Source organism: Procambarus clarkii, chromosome 14, assembly GCF_040958095.1.
Source record: "Procambarus clarkii isolate CNS0578487 chromosome 14, FALCON_Pclarkii_2.0, whole genome shotgun sequence".
In the NCBI taxonomy this organism is placed as follows: domain Eukaryota; kingdom Metazoa; phylum Arthropoda; class Malacostraca; order Decapoda; family Cambaridae; genus Procambarus; species Procambarus clarkii.
The window spans coordinates 11,105,622-11,127,722 of record NC_091163.1 but is presented as its reverse complement, the minus strand read 5'-3'; the positions used below and the strand labels follow the sequence as shown (position 1 = coordinate 11,127,722).

The 22,101-nt window shown below is 40.9% G+C and overlaps 1 protein-coding gene across 1 annotated transcript in view; it reads left to right on the top strand.

The window, feature by feature from the left end:
- The window catches only part of LOC123771439 (titin), a 236,050-nt gene that overhangs the window by 74,092 nt on the left and 139,857 nt on the right, over positions 1–22,101 (top strand). Inside the window, exons 20-24 of the mRNA XM_045763962.2 lie at positions 2,620–2,863; positions 10,448–10,587; positions 13,197–13,320; positions 18,388–18,482; positions 20,696–20,897. Of these exons, the coding sequence (XP_045619918.2) occupies positions 2,620–2,863; positions 10,448–10,587; positions 13,197–13,320; positions 18,388–18,482; positions 20,696–20,897 (805 nt within the window). The remainder of the gene's footprint in view (positions 1–2,619; positions 2,864–10,447; positions 10,588–13,196; positions 13,321–18,387; positions 18,483–20,695; positions 20,898–22,101) is intronic.

Below are 22,101 nucleotides of genomic sequence, written 5' to 3'. Positions count from 1 at the left end.
ATTTTTACCTAAAAAAAATATACAGATGAACACAGTACAGTGATTGAATAGTTGTTATATAAACCCATTTATGAATATAATTAAATGCCTCTTGCTGGATGAGCCCCGGTGGCTCCCTGATGATATCTCGCTGGGATTTCTCCATGCAAAGGGGTCACCTCAGATCTGGGAGTACTGTTTAGCCCACAGAGCACCAGAACCAAACTCTGGCTTTCCCTCAGAGAGGTGCAGAGAGTGAGTGAGTGGCAATTTAATCACACCAGGAAAGCATCCAGAAAGTCAGTGAAGCTTAACAGACAACTGGAGGGTTAATAAAGACTGAAGCCATGAAACTGCCAAACAACTCCACAAACGATTCACTCAAAACAATGTAAGGTAATTATGAGGATAAAGTGCTAAGCCATTACAAATATATAGCACTTGGAAGGGATGAGAATAAGAATTTGGGATAGAATGATAGAAAGGAATAGTGCCCAACCACTCTGATGGTCAAGGATTGAATGCTGCCCTGCAAGAAGTGAGATTGTCGCTCTACTGTCCAGTCAAAGGGGTTGGGCACCATTTCTTTCCTCTATCCTATCCCAAATCCCTATCCTCATCCCTTCCAAATTAGCACAAAACTCATAGTTCCGAATGCCACCATCAGGCGTCCCGGCTTCTTCACACAGTCGGGCCACCTGTTGATGGCCCAGCTGCCTTCTTCCTTGATCAGTTTTGGAGCTGATGAACAGCCCACTGGTGAACTGACTAACCTGGTAGGGAAGGACAGCATTAAGGAGCTACTGGGGCTCATCCAGAAAGAAGCATTTCATTACATTCAACGGTGGGGTTTTGGGGAGTCCCTATGTGGCCTCTCTGATGCTAACTAACCACAGAGAACAAAAATGGGACTAACCAGTGAGGAGAAGAGGCATCATACATTAGGACCAAAAAAAAAAAGAGAATTCAGGCTGGGAGACATAGCCAAAGGCAACATATGACTGACTGGAGCCATGAACATTAACTAAATACTGGTCTATCAGAACTCTGTTAGAACACTCAAATGATACAACTGGTAGGGTTGGGGACTGTACAGCTTTTCTTCAGGAAGCAGGATTCGGTAGATCTGCGGTACATCCTCAATCTTTTGAGATTGTACAAGTTTCATTCCCTGTCTGATCTGACCCTACACATGACCATTTTAGCCTAAAGTTTGCCAGCTATTGTAGGCTTGAGCTTAGATGGTGTCCTTCGACCTCAAGGACACATATTGGCAAGTCCCTATAAATCCCAAGTTTAGGGACTGCCTAGATTTCACTGTAGAGAGTCAGGCTTACAACTTTAGGGTTTTCCTGTTTGGCTTGTGTCTGCTCCCCCCCCCCCCCCTCCCCCAGCCATGTGTTTTCCAGGTTGGTGTAGGTCGTTGTTGTTATCCAGCTGGATCTCTTAGAGGGGGTTCGTATGTTGGCCTACCTCGATGACTGGTTGAAGTGGGCCCCAGTCAGTCTGCGTGTCAGCTGGCCATGGATCTGGGTCCTTTCCAGCTTGCTGGGTTCAGGTTCCTGCTGAATTGGAGGAAGTTTCAATTAGTTCTTTCTTAGGTTTGGACTTGGCTGGGCCTAGTTTGGGACTCTTGGATGGCTTCTCTGTCTCTGCTGTTATGAAACAATTAATTACTTGATTCTTACTGTAATTATGATATGTATCAATTATTATTTTTCCCCTCTCAAATTATTATTAGGATGAAATTTGCTTCCTGTAGTTTGCTATATTGTATATGTACAGTATATTGTTGTGGTATTTGTATCATATTGACGGGTGTCAGAGGGTTGGAACAAGGTAAGTGAGAAGGTAGTGGAGGCCAAAACCATCAGTACGTAGTTAGTTGTCAGTACCATAGTGTAGTTTCAAAGCATTATGATAATGAGTGCTGGAAAGATGGGACACCACGAGCATAACTTTTGTCCTGTAACTACTCTTAAGTAATTACACTTAGGTAATTACAGTGTAGAACAGAAAACTAAATCTTTTTCTCCAGTAGAGTAATAAACCCATGGAATTACCTATCACTTAAGCCTTAACCACTGCACTGCGCAAAGCGCCTTTAGGCGCTCAGAGAGTTGTGCTTTTTGTTTTTTAATTTGGCTATATTTTAATGTTTTTTAATGTTTTCATTACTATTTGTGTTTTGAAATGGAAATAGTTGACATTGGAAACATTTTGACATTAAATTTACCTGAACATTTGTAAAAATAACAAAAATATGTCCTTGTCAATTGCACCAAGACGTTTTTGCCGAAAATAGGTGAGCAGTGCAAGGGTTAAATGCCATGACAGTGCTTCGGTTCAAAATTCAGCTGGAAAAATTTCTTGTGAATAATGGGGGAATCCTTGATAAGCCACTGGTTTCCTGTTCAAATCAAGGTCAATAGAGATGATGGCCTTCAGGTAAATGAGCCTGCTCACATAGTGAGATATGATGGCATAGGAATACCTATTTCATGCAGTTCAACAACATGCATTTTTATTGTTTATTAAAAGTTTATTATAAGTATGTTGAAAGTTCTAAAGAGTAAGTTGTTTTATAAAATTTATCAGAACCTATAACTTATGGGATGATTTTAATTTTATCCCACACAGACAATCCTCTTCTCTCACTTTGATGAGCCACAAGTATCTATTCAAAATCGTACAAAAATGTCTACGTCTAATCATCTAGTAAATATTGCCATTACTGACATTGAAGAGGAAACTGGTCCCCACACTATATTCACTCTGGGCTTCTACTTGCTTGCAAAGGAACAAGAAGGTCTCTGGTCCTGTGAAGTGTTACATCCCAGTGGTGCTTCTCTTGGTAGTGGCACACTTTTTCTGGAAGTTGCAGGTATGTGGGAAATTATGTCCTTTTTACTCTTGTCTTATGTTTTAATACTGTACCACACATTTTGTACCTTCTCATACAGCATGTGATAGAACCCACCTGAGGATACATCATTCTAGATCTTGTGTTAACATCATAAAAAAACAGATTTGAATGTAATGAAACGCCATTTTTCGAGCGAGCCCCAGATGCTCCTTGGAGCTATCGGCTCCAACAGAAGCTGGACTTGAGACAGAGTAGTCATCTGAAAGGAGGGACAAGGAATCCAGGGGTTCAGATGGGACATCCAGAATGAACCGCAGATCCGCAGTCCCGTTTTGGCACTGGAAACAGGTGGGAAACCCACCTGAGGAACTGGGTTGTGTCAAATATGCTTAAATGCACCCACTCCAAGATGACCTGACGAAATGCAGGAGAAGAAGCCTGCCCCACCAGCCCTGAACACCCTGAAGGAGGAGGAGCCGCCGAACGCCACCACAAGCCTGATAACACGACCGAAAACGCCCACGAATTGTGGGACCAAGCGCGAGCAAACGGAGCAAGCCTCCTCCCCCATCGCCCCATCAACTGGGTGAACTGCAAAAGGGCCGATGCTCCTTGCAAGAAGCTGAGCACTGAACAGAGCGATCACCGCATCGACCAAGACATTGACGGCTTCGAAGGCAACGTTTGCTCAGAAGCTGGCACCAATTACCCACCTCGACCAGCGGAACCCCGAGCCCTGGTATGACCCTTCTGAAAAGGCCAGGAATGGCCGCCCCAAAGAACCAACAAGTTTGACATAGGGCGACAACTAGACAAAGCCACCTGCAAAAACTGCGTGACCGCGCCTTAGCAAACAGCAATGAACAAAATGGAAATTAGTACTTAAGACCAGGGCCCAAGCAGATTCCAAAGAAAGGATGAGCACAGCCTGACGGCACGCGAGGTGAGAAGCAAAGAACAGAGACACAGCCTCCTTCAGGAAAGGCACAAAGAGCTTCAACAATGCAGCTGATGCCTTAGCTGCCAAGGACAACACCCCAGATGAAGGCCCAGCACTCAACGCCTCCATATCCTCCTCAAGCCAGGCTGAAGACAGCTCGAGAAGGGAAAAGAATTGTAAGACCAAAGCCAAATGCCCATGGGTGCGCAAATCCTCTGCAACCAAAGATACCGAGAGGGAAGGAACCTGCACATGCAGCTGCACAAAGCCAACATCCCGAGAAAGCACAGGGGCGAACAAGAACATATTAAGGCGCTCAAACTCCCCCCCCACCCCCAGGTAAACCTGCAGGATGGTAGACGTTTCTTACCACTCTAGCGTGCAGGACTGACAAAACCCAAGCCATGCCCCCAATGAAAAGAAAGGGCAGTCTGTCACCAAGGAAGACTCCCGAACCTCTAAGTGCACCCAAAACAGGGAAGAGGAACCCAACTCAAAAGTGGACATATCCATGACAGAGGCAGAATCCGAGTCTCACAGGAGGTATGCCACAAGAAGCCTCCCGAACCTCACACGAGGAGATACGAGAAGCAGAAAACCTATGGAAAGACCAAGCCGAGGTAACCAACGGGGCCCAGAAACAAACCAGGGGTGGAGCCGAACCAAAATCATACTCGTACAGGGAATGGGAGTAAGAAAACCCCTCCCCCTACAGCAACAAGCCAGCAAGGAAGGCACAAGCACCCAAGAGGGGTCAAAGGAGGAGGGCTCAAGGTCCCCAGGTTGACTCTTCCCCAGTCCTGAGATCCCCCAAGTTGGGACCCGGGGCAGAGCAGTCCTCCATACCTTCTACCCCTGAAGAAAAGTCCAGTCCAGAGGAAAGGCTGATAAGAAGGGGGCCTGCTGGTGGGACTTAGAAGCCTCGGCAGGAAGAATCGGCTCAAATTTATGTTTCAATAACATAAATAATTTCTCAAATAGCAGATGTCTATCATATTACTGTATATTTTCGGTTTTATTTAGTTATTTAGTTTAGTTTAGTTTAATTAGGATAATAAAAAGCTATTAAAACACTGGTTTTAGAAATGATTTATTGATCTAAAACTTTCAAAGTCATGGGTCACTGAACTATGATGACACAGACGAAGGAAAACCAAGTGAGGTTTACAGTACAGTATTCCCTTATCTGTCCACCCTCACTCATCTTGTTTCATCACAATGTCTATAAGGAAATTTTACCACATGTAGCTAGCTAATCATGCTTCAGCCTTTAAATTAATTTACAAAGATACGTGTGCCACAAATTAGTGAACGAAAATCATGGAAATTCAGTCGTTCACTTGTGTGGACCACTCTGGCTGGAGTTTGGTTAATATGCTTCACTTGTTGTGTGGACCATTCTGGCTGGTGTTTGGTTCATATGGTTCACTAGTTGTGTGGGCTACTTTTGTGATCCAACTTGTCTTATGAAGGAATTATTGATTGTATGATAGAATGAAATCTGTGATAGAATGAAAAAGTTTTCCATCACTCTATGAACTCTGTTCCAACGTCTAAGGCTTGTAGACCACTTATGCAGTCCACTTGTGTGGTCCACTTGTGTGGTCCACCTCTGTGATCGAACTTGTCATATGAGGGAATTATTAATTGTAATCTGTGATAGAATAGGAAAGTTTTCCACCAGTCTGTAAACTCTGTCTCAACATCATAAGCAAATCCGAACATCCCCCACTTCGGCGAACCATTGTTTATCGAACCGGGTGAGTAAATTTGGCCTGAAAAGTGTAATTACCTAAGTGTAATTACCTAAGTGTAATTACCTAAGTGTAGTTACAGGATGAGAGCTATGCTCGTGGTGTCCCGTCTTCCCAGCACTCTTTGTCATATAACGCTTTGAAACTACTGACGGTCTTGGCCTCCACCACCTTCTCACTTAACTTGTTCCAACCGTCTACCACTCTATTTGCGAAGGTGAATTTTCTTATATTTCTTCGGCATCTGTGTTTAGCTAGTTTAAATCTATGACCCCTTGTTCTTGAAGTTCCAGGTCACGGGAAATCTTCCCTGTCGATTTTATCAATTCCTGTTACTATTTTGTACGTAGTGATCATATCACCTCTTTTTCTTCTGTCTTCTAGTTTTGGCATATTTAATGCTTCTAACCTCTCCTCGTAGCTCTTGCCCTTCAGTTCTGGGAGCTACTTAGTAGCATGTCTTTGCACCTTTTCCAGTTTGTTGATGTGCTTCTTAAGATATGGGCACCACACAACAGCTGCATATTCTAGCTTTGGCCTAACAAAAGTCATGAACAATTTCTTTAGTATATCGCCATCCATGTATTTAAAAGCAATTCTGAAGTTAGAAAGCATAGCATAGGCTCCTTGCACAATATTCTTTATGTGGTCCTCAGGTGATAGTTTTCTATCTAGAACCACCCCTAGATCTCTTTCTTTATCAGAATTCTTTAAAGATTTCTCACATAATATATAGGTTGTGTGGGGTCTATGTTCTCCTATTCCACATTCCATAACATGGCATTTATTAACATTAAATTCCATTTGCCAAGTGGTGCTCCATATACAGTACTTATTTTGTCCAGGTCTTCTTGAAGGGCATGACAATCATCTAAATTTCTTATCCTTCCTATTATCTTAGCATCATCAGCAAACATGTTCATATAGTTCTGTATACCAACTGGTAGATCATTTATGTAGACAATAAACATCACTGGTGCAAGAACTGAACCCTGTGGTACTCCACTTGTGGCATTTCTCCATTCCGATACATTGCCTCTGATTACTGCCCTCATTTTTCTATCAGTCAGAAAATTTTTCATCCATGTTAGAAGCTTACCTGTCACCCCTCCAATATTTTCCAGTTTCCAGAACAACCTCTTATGTGGAACTCTGTCAAAAGCCTTTTTTAGGTCCAGATAGATGCTGTCAACCCAACCATCTCTTTCCTGTAATATCTCTGTGGCTCGATCATAGAAACTGAGTAAATTCGATACACAGGATCTTCCAGATCGAAAACCATACTGTCTGTCTGATATTATATCATTTCTCTCCAGGTGTTCTACCCATTTAGTTTTGATTAGTTTTTCCAATACTTTCACTATTACACTTGTCAATGATACAGGTCTATAATTGAGGGGGTCTTCCCTGCTGCCACTTTTGTAGATTGGAACTATGTTAGCCTGTTTCCACACGTCTGCTACGATTCCTGTACACAGGGATGCCTGAAAGATCAGGTGAAGTGGAAAGCTGAGCTCAGATGCACATTCTCTCAGAACCCTTGGTGAAATGCCATCTGGGCCAGCTGCTTTGTTCTTACTGAGCTCCTTTAGCATATTTTCCATTTCATCTCTAGACACCTCTATCTGCTCTATGTTGTTCTCTGGAATTCTTACTGTGTCTGGTTCTCTAAAGATTTCATTTTGTACAAACACACTTTGGAACTTTTCATTTAATGTTTCACACATTTCCTTTTCATTTTCCATGAATCTGTTTCCCATTTTCAACCTCTGGATATTATCCTTTACCTGCAATTTGTTATTTATGAATTTGTAGAATAGGCCCGGTTCTGTTTTACATTTATCCGCTATCCCTTTTTTTAAAATTTCTTTCTGCCTCTCTCCTTACTGCCGTATAGTTGTTTCTCGCATCTTTGTATCGCTGGTATGTTTGGGGGTTTGGCCTCTTCCTATACTGATTCCATTTTTGTGTCTTTTGGTCTCTTGCCCTCTCACAATTTCTGTCGAACCAATCCTGTTTTCTGGCCCTGCATCTCTGTTTTGGTATGAATGTTTGTGTGCCTTCCTCGTATATTTGTAAAAATTTGGCATACATTTCATTTACTTCCCTGCCTAGCAACAATTCTGTCCAATTACACTCATTAAAAAAATTTCGAAGTTCCCCATAGTGTCCTCTCCTTAAATCGAGTTTATCAACTGTTTCAATGTCCCCATTTTCTTCTAGATGATATCTTAAAGCATAATCAATGTCTAACAGGACGTGATCACTCTTCCCCAAGGGAGGAAGGTACTGGATGTCAAATATCTCTTCTTCTTTCCTGGTGAATACTAGATCCAGTACTGACGGTACATCTCCTTCCCTCATTCTTGTGGCCTGCTTTATGTGTTGATACAAGAATGTCTCCAGAATGAGGTTCACAAATCTGCATGTCCAAAAGTCCTCCGTTCTTGCTTCATAGGCCTCCCAGTCTAATGCTTTAAAGTTGAAGTCCCCCAGTATCAACAGTCGTGATTTATCTTAATCTGCTTGTGCAATAATATCTCTCATGACCATTATGAGGCCCTCTCGTTTGTCATCTAGTTCTTCCTTTGTCCATGTGTTGCTTGCTGGTGGGCTGTAGGCATTTACAATTATCAGCTTATCATCCTGATTCCAGACCTGCAATGCCATTATGTCAATATCTCGAGGGTTTTCAAATGTTAACTCTCTTACCTTCAGGTGTTTTTTCACCAGTACAGCCACTCCTCCTCCCTTCTTAGTTTTCCTGTCCCGTCTCCAAACTGAATAGCCTCTTGGGAATATGACTTCATTTATTATATTTCCTTCAAGTTTCGTCTCTGATAATGCAACAATATCTGGGACCCTAAGCTGGATTATATCTTGCAACTCCAAAGTTTTTGACCTCACTCCATCTATGTTGGTATATACAATTTTCAGGAACATGTTCCCTTTTCCTTTGCTCTTTACTCCCCCTTCCACTACTGATCTTGTTGCTTTGTTTTTATGTACCATTTCACTAGCTTTCCAGTCCCTGTCACTTTGTAGAAAAAAGAATTTCTGTCTTCTTCATTTCTCTCTCCATTTAGACGTTTTGCCTCAATTAGGTTCATTTTCAGCTTTTCTCTGTCTTCCTTGGAGAGGTCTTGTCTTATTGACCAAAGTTTGCCAACCTCATCACTCTGCAATTTCCTGGCATTTCTTAGCACATCCATCATGTTTTTCACTCCATTAAACGTCACCCTTAAGGGGCGGTTCTTTTCTTTCTCATATTTTCCTATTCTTCTAAAATCACTGACATTTTCCTTTGAGCCTTCTCCTAAACCTACTATTTTCTCTATGATTTTCATCTCTTCTGCCGCTCGGTCCACCCTAGATGAAATTTCCTTCTCTAAACATCCAAAAATGATTATGGACTTAGTTCTATCTGCAGTGTTTTGTACCAGTTTACTGTTGGTAACCAGTTCTTTCCTAATTACTTGCCTAATTTCTGCTTCTTGTTGGTCATTTCTGGTTTTGACTTCCGAACACACTTCTTTGATAGTCTCATTCTCTTTTACAACTTGAGCATATGTCGCTTTTATTTCTTCTTTATACTTTTCTAGTTCTTTATTCACCTCCTCTATGTGAGTTGTCAGTGAAGTTTCCAGTTGGGGATCCTTACCTAACTCTATGTTAGCCCTTAGGCTTGCTTGGAGTTGTTCACCATATGAGTCTATTTTCTTGTTTATTTCTTCAAAGTCACCACACTTCACTTTCCATGCCTCATTTTGTTTCACTAGTTCCTTGATTTGTTCCTCCTGATTTGTTACCTTGTCCGTTAATGCAGTAATAATCTTACCTTGCTGAAGAATACTCCCTTTTAGAGTGCAAAGCTCACTCCTAAGTGCTCCATTGTCCTCTTCCAATTTAAGCACTTTTTCTTCATACTTCTTTTGCATGTCCTCAATTATCTCTAACCTGCCAAGAACACCTCCTTTCCTTATATCTTGTGGTGAGAATCCTTTGAAACCATCATCTGTTGGTGTGTCTACATTCCCAGTGGTGGTGGTGGCGGCGGGGGTCCGTCTAATTACCACAAGCTACACAAGCTTCAGAAAGCTTCCTGGCAATACGTTAGTAATGAATAAATATGATATGTTAGGTTAGGCTGACCTAACCTAACCTAACCTAACCTAACCTAACCTAACCTAACCTAACCTAACTTAACCAAACCAAACCTAACCTAACCTAACCGACGCTTGGATCATCGACTTGATTTGGCGTCACCAGCTTTTTATTTTCGCCTAATTTCTTTATAAAAAGATACTTTTTCAGATTAAAATTATGTTTTTTCGTGTTGTACATTCAGCACCAACATTATAATGAGTAAATATATCATATTTATTCATTACTAACGTATTGCCAGGAAGCTTTCTGAAGCTTGTGTAGCTTGTGGTAATTAGACGGACCGGGCGGCGGCCATCTTTGTTTTTGTTCTTGAACCAAAACAAACTTTTCCACTCAGCTATTTTCACTTACTTTTACTTCTTTATAGTATTTTATTTGCTTTTACACTTCCCTGAACCTTTATGTAACCTGGGACACTCTGTAGCCCTCAACCTGTTCCCAATACTTAGGTAATTCGATATTTCCAGGAGCTTGCTGCAGTGTGACTCCTGCCTCCTCCAGCTCACAGTCCACCCGTCAAACTAGCCAGAAATTTGTGTGAACTGTGCGAACTAGCCAGAGATTCGTTGAATTGGGGTACATGGAATTGACGTTGTACTGTACTACCAAAACAGGAGGATCGACTGTATCAATATATTCCTAGGGATAGGGAGTGCTGAATAGTCTCTGGTTCCTGTGCATGGCCATTAGCCATGTGTCTGTCATTATGGTACTAATTAAATAATACTATTTTTCTTACAGAACCGCCTGAATTCATAAATCTTCCCCCAAAAGAAGTATATGAGGATGAAGGAGCTGATGTGTACCTCAATTGCTCAGTTGCTGGTTCATCTGAAACTATGGTTGGATGGTATAGGAAAGGTATCCCAGAGCCAATAGTGGTGAGTGTCTATCATATGAATTTGAGTACTGTAGTGTATCAAATTCATAGTATATGCTCTCTAAATGTTTTCTTATTACATTAACTTTTAATTAGATATCTTAGAAAAGATACCATAACCACTGCGCTGCTCTGCATTAACCCTTAAACTGCGCAACACATCATATGACGTGTTGAGTAACATTCGCAAAGGTGCGCATCATGTCATATGACATTTTGGAGTACTACGCAAGATTTAAACGGCCCACAGATACACAGGGTTCACGTCACCTTCCTCAGATTTCTTGTAAACAGACACCATTTTTTTTTAAATCGTTAAATAATTTTTTTTAAATTTTAATAATTTTTTTTTTAAATCGCAACATTCCAAGGTATGAGGGGCCTCAGTACCAAGTGAGTCACCAAGGCTGGCGCATGCAGCATGAGCTCACAGCACTGCTGTTCAGCTTGCGACCACAGCATCGCCTAATAATGTCAAAATAAATGTAACTGGTATTATTTAGTAATGATAGTATTACAGAAGATCCCTGACTCTGATAAAAATGACCAGGATTCTGATAGTAGCAGGATTGATGTGATAATTTGCGCTGTGCTGTGGGAGGAGTAATGTTGAGGATGGGAGGGCTGTAGTGTCGTCTGCCGAATCTGTGTAGTTACCTGTTGGCGAGTGAGGTGTTTTTGAGGGAGGGAGTGGCGGTGAGTGACTGGCTGGCTGTGTGAGGTGACCACTCCTCGTTGCTTTTTGACTAATAATATCAACTTAGTGGTTCGTTATTGTGAACAAAACATGCAGATACTTATATATAACCCATGTATATAGTGTAATGACCACAAAAATATTTGTTTATTGTTTTATTAACATAATAATTGAATCAATAATATGCTTACCATAATTTTGAGTACAGCGATAATTCATTCATTTTATTTAATAAATATATCACACTATATTACTGCAAAAAAAATTAAGGAAAAATCAATCAGAGAAATTGAAATAATTAGGTAAAAATATCGAAGTAGACTGCCTCTGGCGCTTACTCTTGTCAACGTCTCTTTTCTGTGGGGAGCCCCTACGGCTTCCTGGAGCTTCCTGGTAGGCATAACAAAACAAACCCCACATGGTAAAAAACTAAAACAAAAAAACAAACAGAGAGGTAGAAACTCCCTACAATCCCAAGGAAACAAGCAAACATCACACTTTACTGCCGTGCTGATCGTCGGCACAGCCCTCCCCACCCCAAGAGGGGGAGGGGGGGAGTCCCACACCTCACCGTGCCAGCTGCCTAGCATCAGTTTGTAAGCTAATGTCAACCGGGATAGACGCTTCTCTGGCCTCAGTTTCCTAGGCGGTGTTTGCCTTGTGTGGCGTTCACTGCCATGTGTTGTGTTGTGCGATGGCCAGGTGTTCCTCATCAGTACCAGGGCTGCATGCACTTAGGGGCTTTTTCTGGACCTCCCACTTAGGCCAAAGTAAGTACAATTTTGATTTTATTTCAACATATATGTGATCAGTGTAGGGTATTTAACAATATAAGAAGAGCGAAACGTTTTTGGGAAAAAATTTATTTTCTGCGTACCAGGGTTGTTCCATATTTGGAGCCAGAGCAGTGCAGTGGTTAAGGTTTAGTCATGTTTACATTTTTGTGGTGGATGAACCAATCTGGAAGAAGTATAGAGCCATAATGAAAAGAGGGTACCTTGCGATTACCTTGCAATAATTTTGGGAACTCAGTTCCCCCACGGCCGGGACCTCGACCAGGCCTTTGCTGTGAGCTGTAACTCACAGCTGGCAGAAAATAGAGGAGGTTACCGTTACATACACTTGTCACTACAACTGAGGAACAAACCCTCTGGGCACCTAATAAAGGTGGGAACCATTTTGAACTGATTACCACTGTCCATTATTAGAAGGAACCTAGCCTTCAAACTTATACTCTCCAAAAAAAGATAAAACCAAGAATTGAGTGGTATGGGTGGCCAATGTAATGACATTGCCCTTATACACCAAGGTTTTCTTTCTCTAACTCAGAGTTATTTGGCAAATGAAGATTTCCAAACATTTCTCATATTTACATTTTTAGGTGGTTCCTTTCTTGTCATGTTACCTTGGCAGGTGGTTGATTTTTTATCCCCATGAACTCACCATCTATGAAGAATAGACATGCAAAGATAGTGATTGCCCACGGTGTGCTGAGATTTTCACTGGGAACTTAGCATTTTCAGTATTCTACGTATCCTCTTGATGCCAGATGAGATCTACCAAAAGGATACTCCAGGAAGGGGCATTCCATCACACTAAACTCAACATTTTTGATGTCTAGTTTTTTACAACTTTCAATGTATTGTTAATATTTTTAAGAATGTGTCCTACATAAATGCAGAAAATTAAACCAATTCAGTTTTAACATGATAATATAAGTTCAGTATTTAAAACTTCCAGTACTATACTCATAATGCATGCATAAATTTATTAAAGATTGCATCATGCCTCATGAATTGAATGTTTCATTAAATAATTTGTTGTATGGAATAGAGATACCTCCTTCAATTTACCTAAAGCAGCCAATTTAGTCTCTAGTTAAATAATATTTTAAATTTACTATTACTTTACAGTTTGGTAGACTGAGTGCCATGCTGTTCATCCCAGGGTTCACGACTACGGATGAAGGCTCATATTATTGTCGGGCAGCCTTATATGATCATGATATCCAAACTAATACAGTTCTTAAACTGAGAAGTAAGTAAAGAGCTCTACAGTATATTTCAGTGTATTAACCCTTAAACTGTGCATGGCGTATATATATGCCATGAGTATCATATCCCACAGTGCGCATGGCTTATATATACGCCACAGGGTGCCAGGCACAATTCAAATGGCCCCCGGCTACACAGGGTTCACATTAGCTTCCTCAGGGCTCTTGTAAACAGATGCCATTAAAAAAAAAAATCATAGGCAATATTCTCCGGTGTGAGAGCCACAGTACTGTTGGAGCAACCAAGGCTGGCGCACGCAGCATGAGCAAACAGCAGTGCTCTTCAGCTTGTGACCACAGCATCACCGAAAAATATGAAAATAAATATATAACTGTTATTATTTAGCAATGACAGTATTACAGATGACCCCTGACTGTGATAAAAGTGACCAGGATTGTGATAATAGCAGGATTGTTGTGATAATTAGCGCTGTGGGAGGAGTGATGCTGAGGGATGGAAGGAGATAGCATCAGAATTTGTCAGAACTTCTGACATAGCATTTATCAGAACTTCAAATAAGTTGTGATCTGAGTAATAGGTATTTGTAATCATTATGTTCCTGATCAATTCATCAATATTGGTGAAAATGAGGTCCAACATGTTTTCCTTCCTATTTGCTGTGACAGGTTCTACTATTTGCTGCTTTAAGGCAAACCTGTCACAAATACTGACTGTGTGGCCACCTGTTATTGTCTGCATTCACCATACCAGCTCAGTGGTTCTCTATGGTGAACACAAATGTGCATACTTATATATAAAGTGTGTATTAGTGTAATAACAATAAAAGGATTATGGTAGGAGGAGCCATTTGGGTAACGGAGGTGGCGTCGTCTGCATGACTTGTCTAGCTGTGTAGAGGGTGGCCACTATGCTCTTTGGGCACCCTACAAGCTTAGGTGTACAGTTATGGTGCATACAGCATGTAGATACTTATATATAATGTGTGTGTATATAGTGTAATAACACTGCAAACAGTATTGTTGGGGGGCAAAACTTAACAGTACGTGTGACCTTAGTATGTGTGACCTTGAATGTGTGAGGGAGGCAGCCGCCAGCTGTGTGTAGCGACGTCTCTTAGTTCCTGAAGTAACTATATCAGCTTAGTTGTACAGTTGTGTTGAACAAAACATGTAGATACTTATATATAATGTCTGTATATAGTGAATAAAATAAAAAACAAGATGGTGGGAGGAGAAAGTGGGCGAGTGAGGTGTTGTTGAGGGAGTGGTAATGAGTGGCTGGCTGTGTGTGGCAGTCACTCCTCGTTGCTTTTCGACTCACAATACCAATTTAGTGGTTCATTATGGTGAACCTCAGATGACCTGGGCTGCCACCTGATGGCATTCAGGCACATGATTATTAACATCATTAATTATAACTACTAATATTATTATAATAATTATTATTATATATTTAATAATTATTATTATATATATAATAATTATTAATATAATATTATTATAATCTGTTAAAATTCTTTCTTTTATCTGATAAATTAAGGTCCTGCGTATAATGCAATGAATGTTAGTGGCTTTGCAAGAATGTAAGAACTCAAATGCTATGTACTCTCACAACCCAATGTACCTGGTTGATACCTGGTCGATACCTGGTTGATGGGGTTCTGGGAGTTCTTCTACTCCCCAAGCCTGGCCCGAGGCCAGGTTCGACTGGTGAGAGTGTGGTCCACTAGGCTGTTGCTTGGAGCGGCCCGCAGGGCCACATACCCACCACAGCCCGGCTGATCCGGAACTTCTCTTAGAAAACAGTCCAGTTTTCTCTTAAAGATGTCCACGGTTGTTCCGGCAATATTTCTTATAGTCACTGGGAGGACGTTGAATAACCGCGGACCTCTGATGTTTATACAGTGCTCTCTGATTGTGCTTATGGCACCTCTGCTCTTCACTGGTTCAATCTTGCATTTTCTTCCTTATCGTTCACTCCAGTACGTTGTTATTTTACTGTGTATGTTTGGGACCTGGCCCTCCAGTATTTTACATGTGCATATTATTTGGTATCTCTCTCGTCTCCTTTCTAGAGAGTACATTTGGAGAGCTTTGAGATGATCCCAATAATTTAGGTGTTTTATCTCGTCTATGCGTGCCATATATGTTCTCTGTATTCCCTCAATTTCAGCAATCTCTCCTGCTCTGAAGGGGGAAGTGAGTACTGAGCAGTACTCGAGACGGGACAACACAAGTGACTTGAAGAGTACAACCATTGTGATGGGATCCCTGGATTTGAAAGTTCTCGTAACCCATCCAATCATTTTTCTGGCTGACACAATATTTGCTTGGTTATGCTCCCTAAACGTTAGATCATCGGACATCATTATTCCCAAATCTTTGACATGCTGTTTTTCTACTTTGGAAAGATTCGATTGTGTTTTGTACCCTGTATTATGTTTCAGATCCTCATTTTTGCCGTACCTGGGTACCTGAAATTTATCACTGTTAAACATCATGTTATTTTCTGCTGCCCAATCGAAAACTTTGTTGACATCTGCTTGTAGATTTTCAATGTCTTCAGCAGAGGTAATTTTCATGCTGATTTTTGTGTCATCTGCAAAGGACGACATGAAGCTGTGACGTGTATTTTTGTCTATATTAGATATGAGAATAAGGAACAGTAGCAGTGCGAGGACTGTACCTTGAGGTACAGAGCTTTTAACATCGCTTGGACTCATTTTTATCTGATTGACTGTTACTCTTTGTGTTCTGTTCGACAGGAAATTGAGTATCCAGCGTCCTACTTTTCCAGTTTTTCCCATTGACCTCATTTTGTGAGCTATCACCCCATGGTCACATTTGTCGAACGCCTTTGCAAAGTCTGTGTATACAACATCTGCATTTTGCTTTTCTTCTAGGGCTTCTGTGATTTTGTCATAGTGGTTGAGTAACTGTGACAGACAGGATCTTCCCGCTCTAAATCCATGTTGTCCTGGATTGTGCAATTCATTGTTTTCCATAAAACTAGAAATTTGGTTCCTAATCACTCTTTCAAACACGTTTATTGTGTGTGATGTTAGTGCAACTGGCCTATAATTTTTGCCAATGCTTTACTCCCCCCCTCCCTTGTGCAACGTAGCTATATCTGCAGATTTAAGTGCTGCTGGTATCTCCCCTGTATCCAGGCTCTTTCTCCATATTATGCTGAGTGCTCTCGCTACTGGTACTTTACATTTCTTTATGAATATTGAATTCCATGAGTCAGGCCCAGGAGCTGAGTGCATAGGCATATTGTCAATTTCTCTTTCAAAGTCTTCTGAGTTTGTGGTAATATCCGTTATATTATCTGCAGCTTGAATGTCATTCATAAAGAAGCTGTCTGGGTCATCAACTTTCATGTTGTTTATTGGTGTGCTAAACATAGCCTCATACTGGCTTCTTAGAATTTCACTAATCTCTTTGTTGTCCTCTGTGTACGTACCTTCATTTGTAATTAACGGTCCAATACTGGTCGAGGTTTTGGATTTTGATTTTGCGTATGTGAAAAAATATTTTGGATATTTCCTTATCTCTTATATAGCTCTCTGTTCCAATTCTATTTCCTCAGACTCATGTGATCGCTTCAACGTTTGTTCTATTTCTTCGATCTCCCTGCTTAGGCTTATTTTCCTTGCTTGTGATAGTTGTGTCTGCCGAAGCATTTCCGTTATTTTTTTCCTTCTCCTGTACAGTCGTCTGCGTTCTCTTTCTAGAGTGGTCCTCTTTCTGCCCCTCCTCATAGGCACGTGCTTCAAGCAGACCTTGTAAGCTTCAGCTGTCAGTTGAGCTATTCCCTGTGTGGGAGTTTTGTTGCTTAAGACCGTCTCCCATTGAATGGTTGCAAGGTCTACATTTATTTTTTCCCAGTCAATCCTCTTATTGTTGAAATTGAATTGATTGAATATTCCTTCTCGCTTGTTGGGTCTCTTAGACCTACTACCGTTATTTATGCTAGTTCGCACTTCAATGAGCTTATGGTCTGAGTATGAAGTATCTGAGATTGTTATGTCTCTGATTAGTTCATCATTGTTTGTGAATAACAAGTCTAGTGTGTTTTCGTTCCTAGTTGGTTCTGTAATCTGTTGATTGAGCGAGAATTTGTCACAGAATCTCAAAAGTTCTCTGACCTGTTGTTGGTTATTTCCCTTCTTATTGGTTGGTTCTTGTTGGTTATTTGTACCTTCTTAGACATAAATAAATAAATGACATTTAAGATGTTTGCCCCCTAGTGTTAACAATTTTGCCTTGTTACCTTTTGGTATCTAATATTCCCAAAGTAGTAGCTTGTTTTATTGCAGTTATACTTTCTGGTGGGATTTTTTGGGGGGTTTTGGGTTGATCTTTTTTTCCAAAGCCTTGTAGAGAGCCAGATTCTGATCTTAGCTCCCAGCAGGCAAGGGGTGCGTCTTGAATGCCTGCTGCATCTTCCTAAGATTTGTCTTGACCGGCACTTAGCTTGAGGTGCTACTGAGGGCCCTCCAGAAAAGGGCATTTCATTACATATTGGTCCATGATATATTTTATATATTGATTCATTACTGTGTATATATAGGCAACTGAATAGCATACAGCATATTTCCTATTTCTTTTATATGTGTCAGAATATTAAACTCAAAATTTTGCCTTATGTTCCTCTATATTTATTGTACAAATGTCATCTCCGGCCACGGAGACACCAGTCTGCATGATGTGGTGGTAAGACACTCACCTGGCGTTCCGGGAGCGCTTTGTCATGGGTTCGTATCCTGGCCGGGGAGGATTTACTGGGCGCAAATCCTTAACTGTAGCCTCTGTTCAACTCAACAGTAAAATGTGTACTCGGCTGTAAAAACGATTCTTCGTGGGGGTTGTATTCCAGTGACTTGCCTGAAACACTACGCGTACTAGTGGCTGTACAAGAATGTAACAACTCTTGAATATATCTAAAAAAAAAAACTGTATTCAATATGTGATGAATATTTTACACAAATTTATTATTTTTTCTTTATCTTATTTCAGATATTTTGAAATACTTAAAATTGCTTGAAAGATTTTACTTTGGATAAATTTTATGTATTTTCCCTAAGCCCCCCAGCCACAGGTGGAGTCGCTTGTGGTGTCACCAGCTGTTGTAGGAGGAGAATTTACTGTAACCTGCACTGTCTCTAACTGGAATGGACAGGTAACTACTGAAGATATTTGTTTTCTTTTTATTTCTTAGATATATATTTTTTCCTTGCTACTTTTTCACACAAAATTAGGTGAAGTGCATCCCTGAAGGTGTACAGTATCCACTCAATTTAACGGCCTACATGGGGCTGTACCCTAGTCGTTATTTCCGGAGCTCCGTTATTTCCGAAGTTAAGGTTCATCCCAGGTTTGGACCTGGCTGGGTCTTGTTTTGGATTCTCGGACCGCTTCCTTGTCTCTCCCTCCAGAGGCGTTGCTGCGGCTGCTGTCCCGCCATTGGCTGTTTCTGAGAGGGTCCAGAGTCACTCAGCAGTTCCTTGAGCGGTTGTGCGGGGGTCTCAACTTTGCCATGCTAGTCTACTCACCTGGTCGGGTTTGGCTTCGGCGACTCTTTTGGTTCCTTCAGGGAGGCCCCTTCTGCCTCTCTCGCGATTGATGGGTTTGTCCTCTGGGGGCCTTGTGTCGGTCGCTGCTGGGAGGAGAATGTGGGAGAGTGAGGTGTTGAGGGAGTGAGTGGCAGTGAGTTGCTGGCCGGTGTGTGGCGGTCACTCCTTGTTGCTTTTTGACTCATAATACCAACTTAGTGATTCGTTATGGTGAACAAAACATGCAGATACTGTACTTATATATAACCTGTGTATATAGTGTAATAACCGAAAAAGTATTTGTTCACTGTTTGATGAACATAATTGAATCAACAATATGCACACCATAGTTTTGAGTACAGTGATGATTCACACATTTTATTATATAAATATATCACACTACACACTATTGAATAATATTACAGCAAAAAAACTACGAAAAATCAATCAGAGACATTTAAATAATTAGGTAATTATCTCTTTGTGGCCACTCTTGCCTGACAGCTGAGGAGGAACAGACCACCTGGGACACACGCTGAGTCAGTGCCTGTTTTTTGCCAGACTTCCCCGAACTGTAGCGGGCAATATATGCCACTTACAATTTTATTATTTGTTTTTCCATGATCAGAAGACACAAACTAACAGGTTTAGAAGAATTTTTTTTTTTTTGTATGTGCCTGTGGGTGCAAAATGCTAATTAGCCCTGAGCAACACACTGGTTAACCTTAGTTATGTGTAGTACCTGTAGGAATAGGTGAAGCAGCTAGGAAGCCCACCAACCCACCTATTCAGTGACAAATCACAGTTATGGGTCATTGAAAAAACAACAACAGTAGCAATGATGATCATTCCCCTTCATTTCCCTGTTTTATGCATCCCAGCAGATGGGGTACGTGACACTCAGCGTAGCTTTAAAATATCCTTCCCAAATGATTCCCCCTCCCCCGCACAACACATAAGACTGAAAATCCACCCAGACCTCCCTTCAATTAAATTATGACACATTTGAGCTGACTTTACAGGCTATGATGCTGCATCAACAAAAAATGCATGATGCTAAGCTCCATTTCTTAAGTACAACCTAGCGAACAGGACTGGACCCCACACCTGAATGAGCAGAACCCAAAATGCCATAGTAAAATTACTTCTAATGATATCACTCCCTTCTGCAGGTCTTGCTTGATGACCAAGTCTCAAGGCATCACCTGACCTATGAAAAGACTCAAGAGGAGTCTTTCACTGCCTCAGAGAAAGTAACTGTTCACAGACATCCTTTGCTAAACAGCATGTCAAGGATGATAACCCTGACAGCACAGCTAAGGTTTGCTAAAAGACCACGAGATATGCAAGGTTGCTGGCAAATATGTTTATTGAGAGCAAAATTAAGCATGAAATCCAGCACTGTATTGTACTATAAAAAAGGGCAAAAAATCCTGGTTTTAAAACTTAGCGCCAGGCAAGAGATTGAAGGGCTGGATGGTTCCAAATCCCTGGTTAACTAACATTGCCATCTGTTGGTGGAACAGGATCATTTGAGTTTTTATTAGAACGTTGTTCATACCAAACATTTCTTGCTTTTATTTTTTTACCCCTCTTTCATTCTTTTAGTGGGGCTTTCCCAGCTAGTGAGATGGTATTAGCCCTGGGGTGTCAGTGCATTAGTGCTGGGGGAGCCACTGAGCAGGCTTACCCAGAAAGGTACTTTACATATAAACAAATTTTATTTATTTTGTAGCCTGCTTTATAAACTTTACCACTAATGTGATACACCTATTGTAACTGACTTTTTGAAAGATGTTGTATGAGTATTATTGATATAAAGTTGATAATATTGTTGCAGGTATTGTTCTTCCACAACAGGGAGCCCGCTAATCTAAATCCTGGTTCACGGTATTCAACGAGCAGTCAACAGCAGAGCCGTGGACAACAGCATACCACTGCACATGTTCTTAAAGTTAAACATGCTACACTTCAAGATTCTGGGGTTGTAGAATGCTTTATAACACCTGATATATTTGGCTCGGCAAGCATTTTTGTAAAAGGTATGTTCAGATTTGTTTGTAGAATTTAAAGTTTAAAAATATATTTGATTATGACCATTTGTTTGCTTTCTTCGGAATATTATAACGAACAGTGAGCCCTTGTGTATTCTTGAGATTACATTCCTACAGCTATCTAAAAGTGTCTAGTAAATTTTAGTGTTAAAGAATTTAAGAGAAAATTAGTTTGGCTCTGATAGCCCTGATAATGAATTTACACAATTTATTTAAAAAAAATTGTCAGTAGAGCAAATTACTGTAGGGCAATACAGTCAATTCATGAATTTAACCACTTAACTGCGCCAACCGAGTATTCTCGGTTGGCGGGAAACTGCGCCAACTGAGAAAACTCTTTTTGATTTTTCAGTACCAATTCTAAATATGTACGAGGTTGGTTGTGTATGAAATGGACTCTTAGAACCTCCAGTGTGAGGCAGCCATCTTGGAAAAAATTCCCAGAATGCTCTAGGGCTGCTGACTGGGTTAGCACTGAATGAGTAACCATGGGTGGCGCACGCGCCTCTGGCTCCCAAACACCTGTCTGCGCGGTGTTGAAAGATAACGCTCTGTCGGTGAAATTCAAATCTTATTGTTTGAAGAACATAAGGATCATAATATTGGTGAAGCTAGGTGCAATAAGGACCTAACACAATGGTCGGATGTAAGTAATACAGCACCTATGAGGATGATACAGCAAGCGTATCCAGTTGTAGCTCTGAGCGTCACCCTTGCAATCCTATGCTATCTCCAATTTATTTAGATGTTACATAGATGAATCATTTTCTGCGTTCAGTGATGATGCATCTGATACAAGTAGCATAGAGAAACAGTGTTAGCGGCTTCCATGGGGGGTGTTTTCCATAGATATTTTCAAGAATACCTGAATCTCTTCCTAACTTGCCTCTTTGAGGCAAGCTAAATCACTTCCTGTGTAGGACCATACAAAGCGATCTTTTCAAGACTACCTTACAAATTGATCTTTCCCTATAATCTTTTCAATACTACCTTATGCTTTACAAGCTTGGCTACATATAACCTACAAGTACTAAAGTCAAGGGTGTACGTGAGTGCGTTATTTGCAAACACACAGAATGAAGAAACAGGAAACGAAAATTTATCTGTACCTGGTGCAACGAGAGTGAAGTCGCACTGTGTACCATGGACTACTTCGTTGATTATTACTCACTTCTGAAGTACTGAGAGTGTA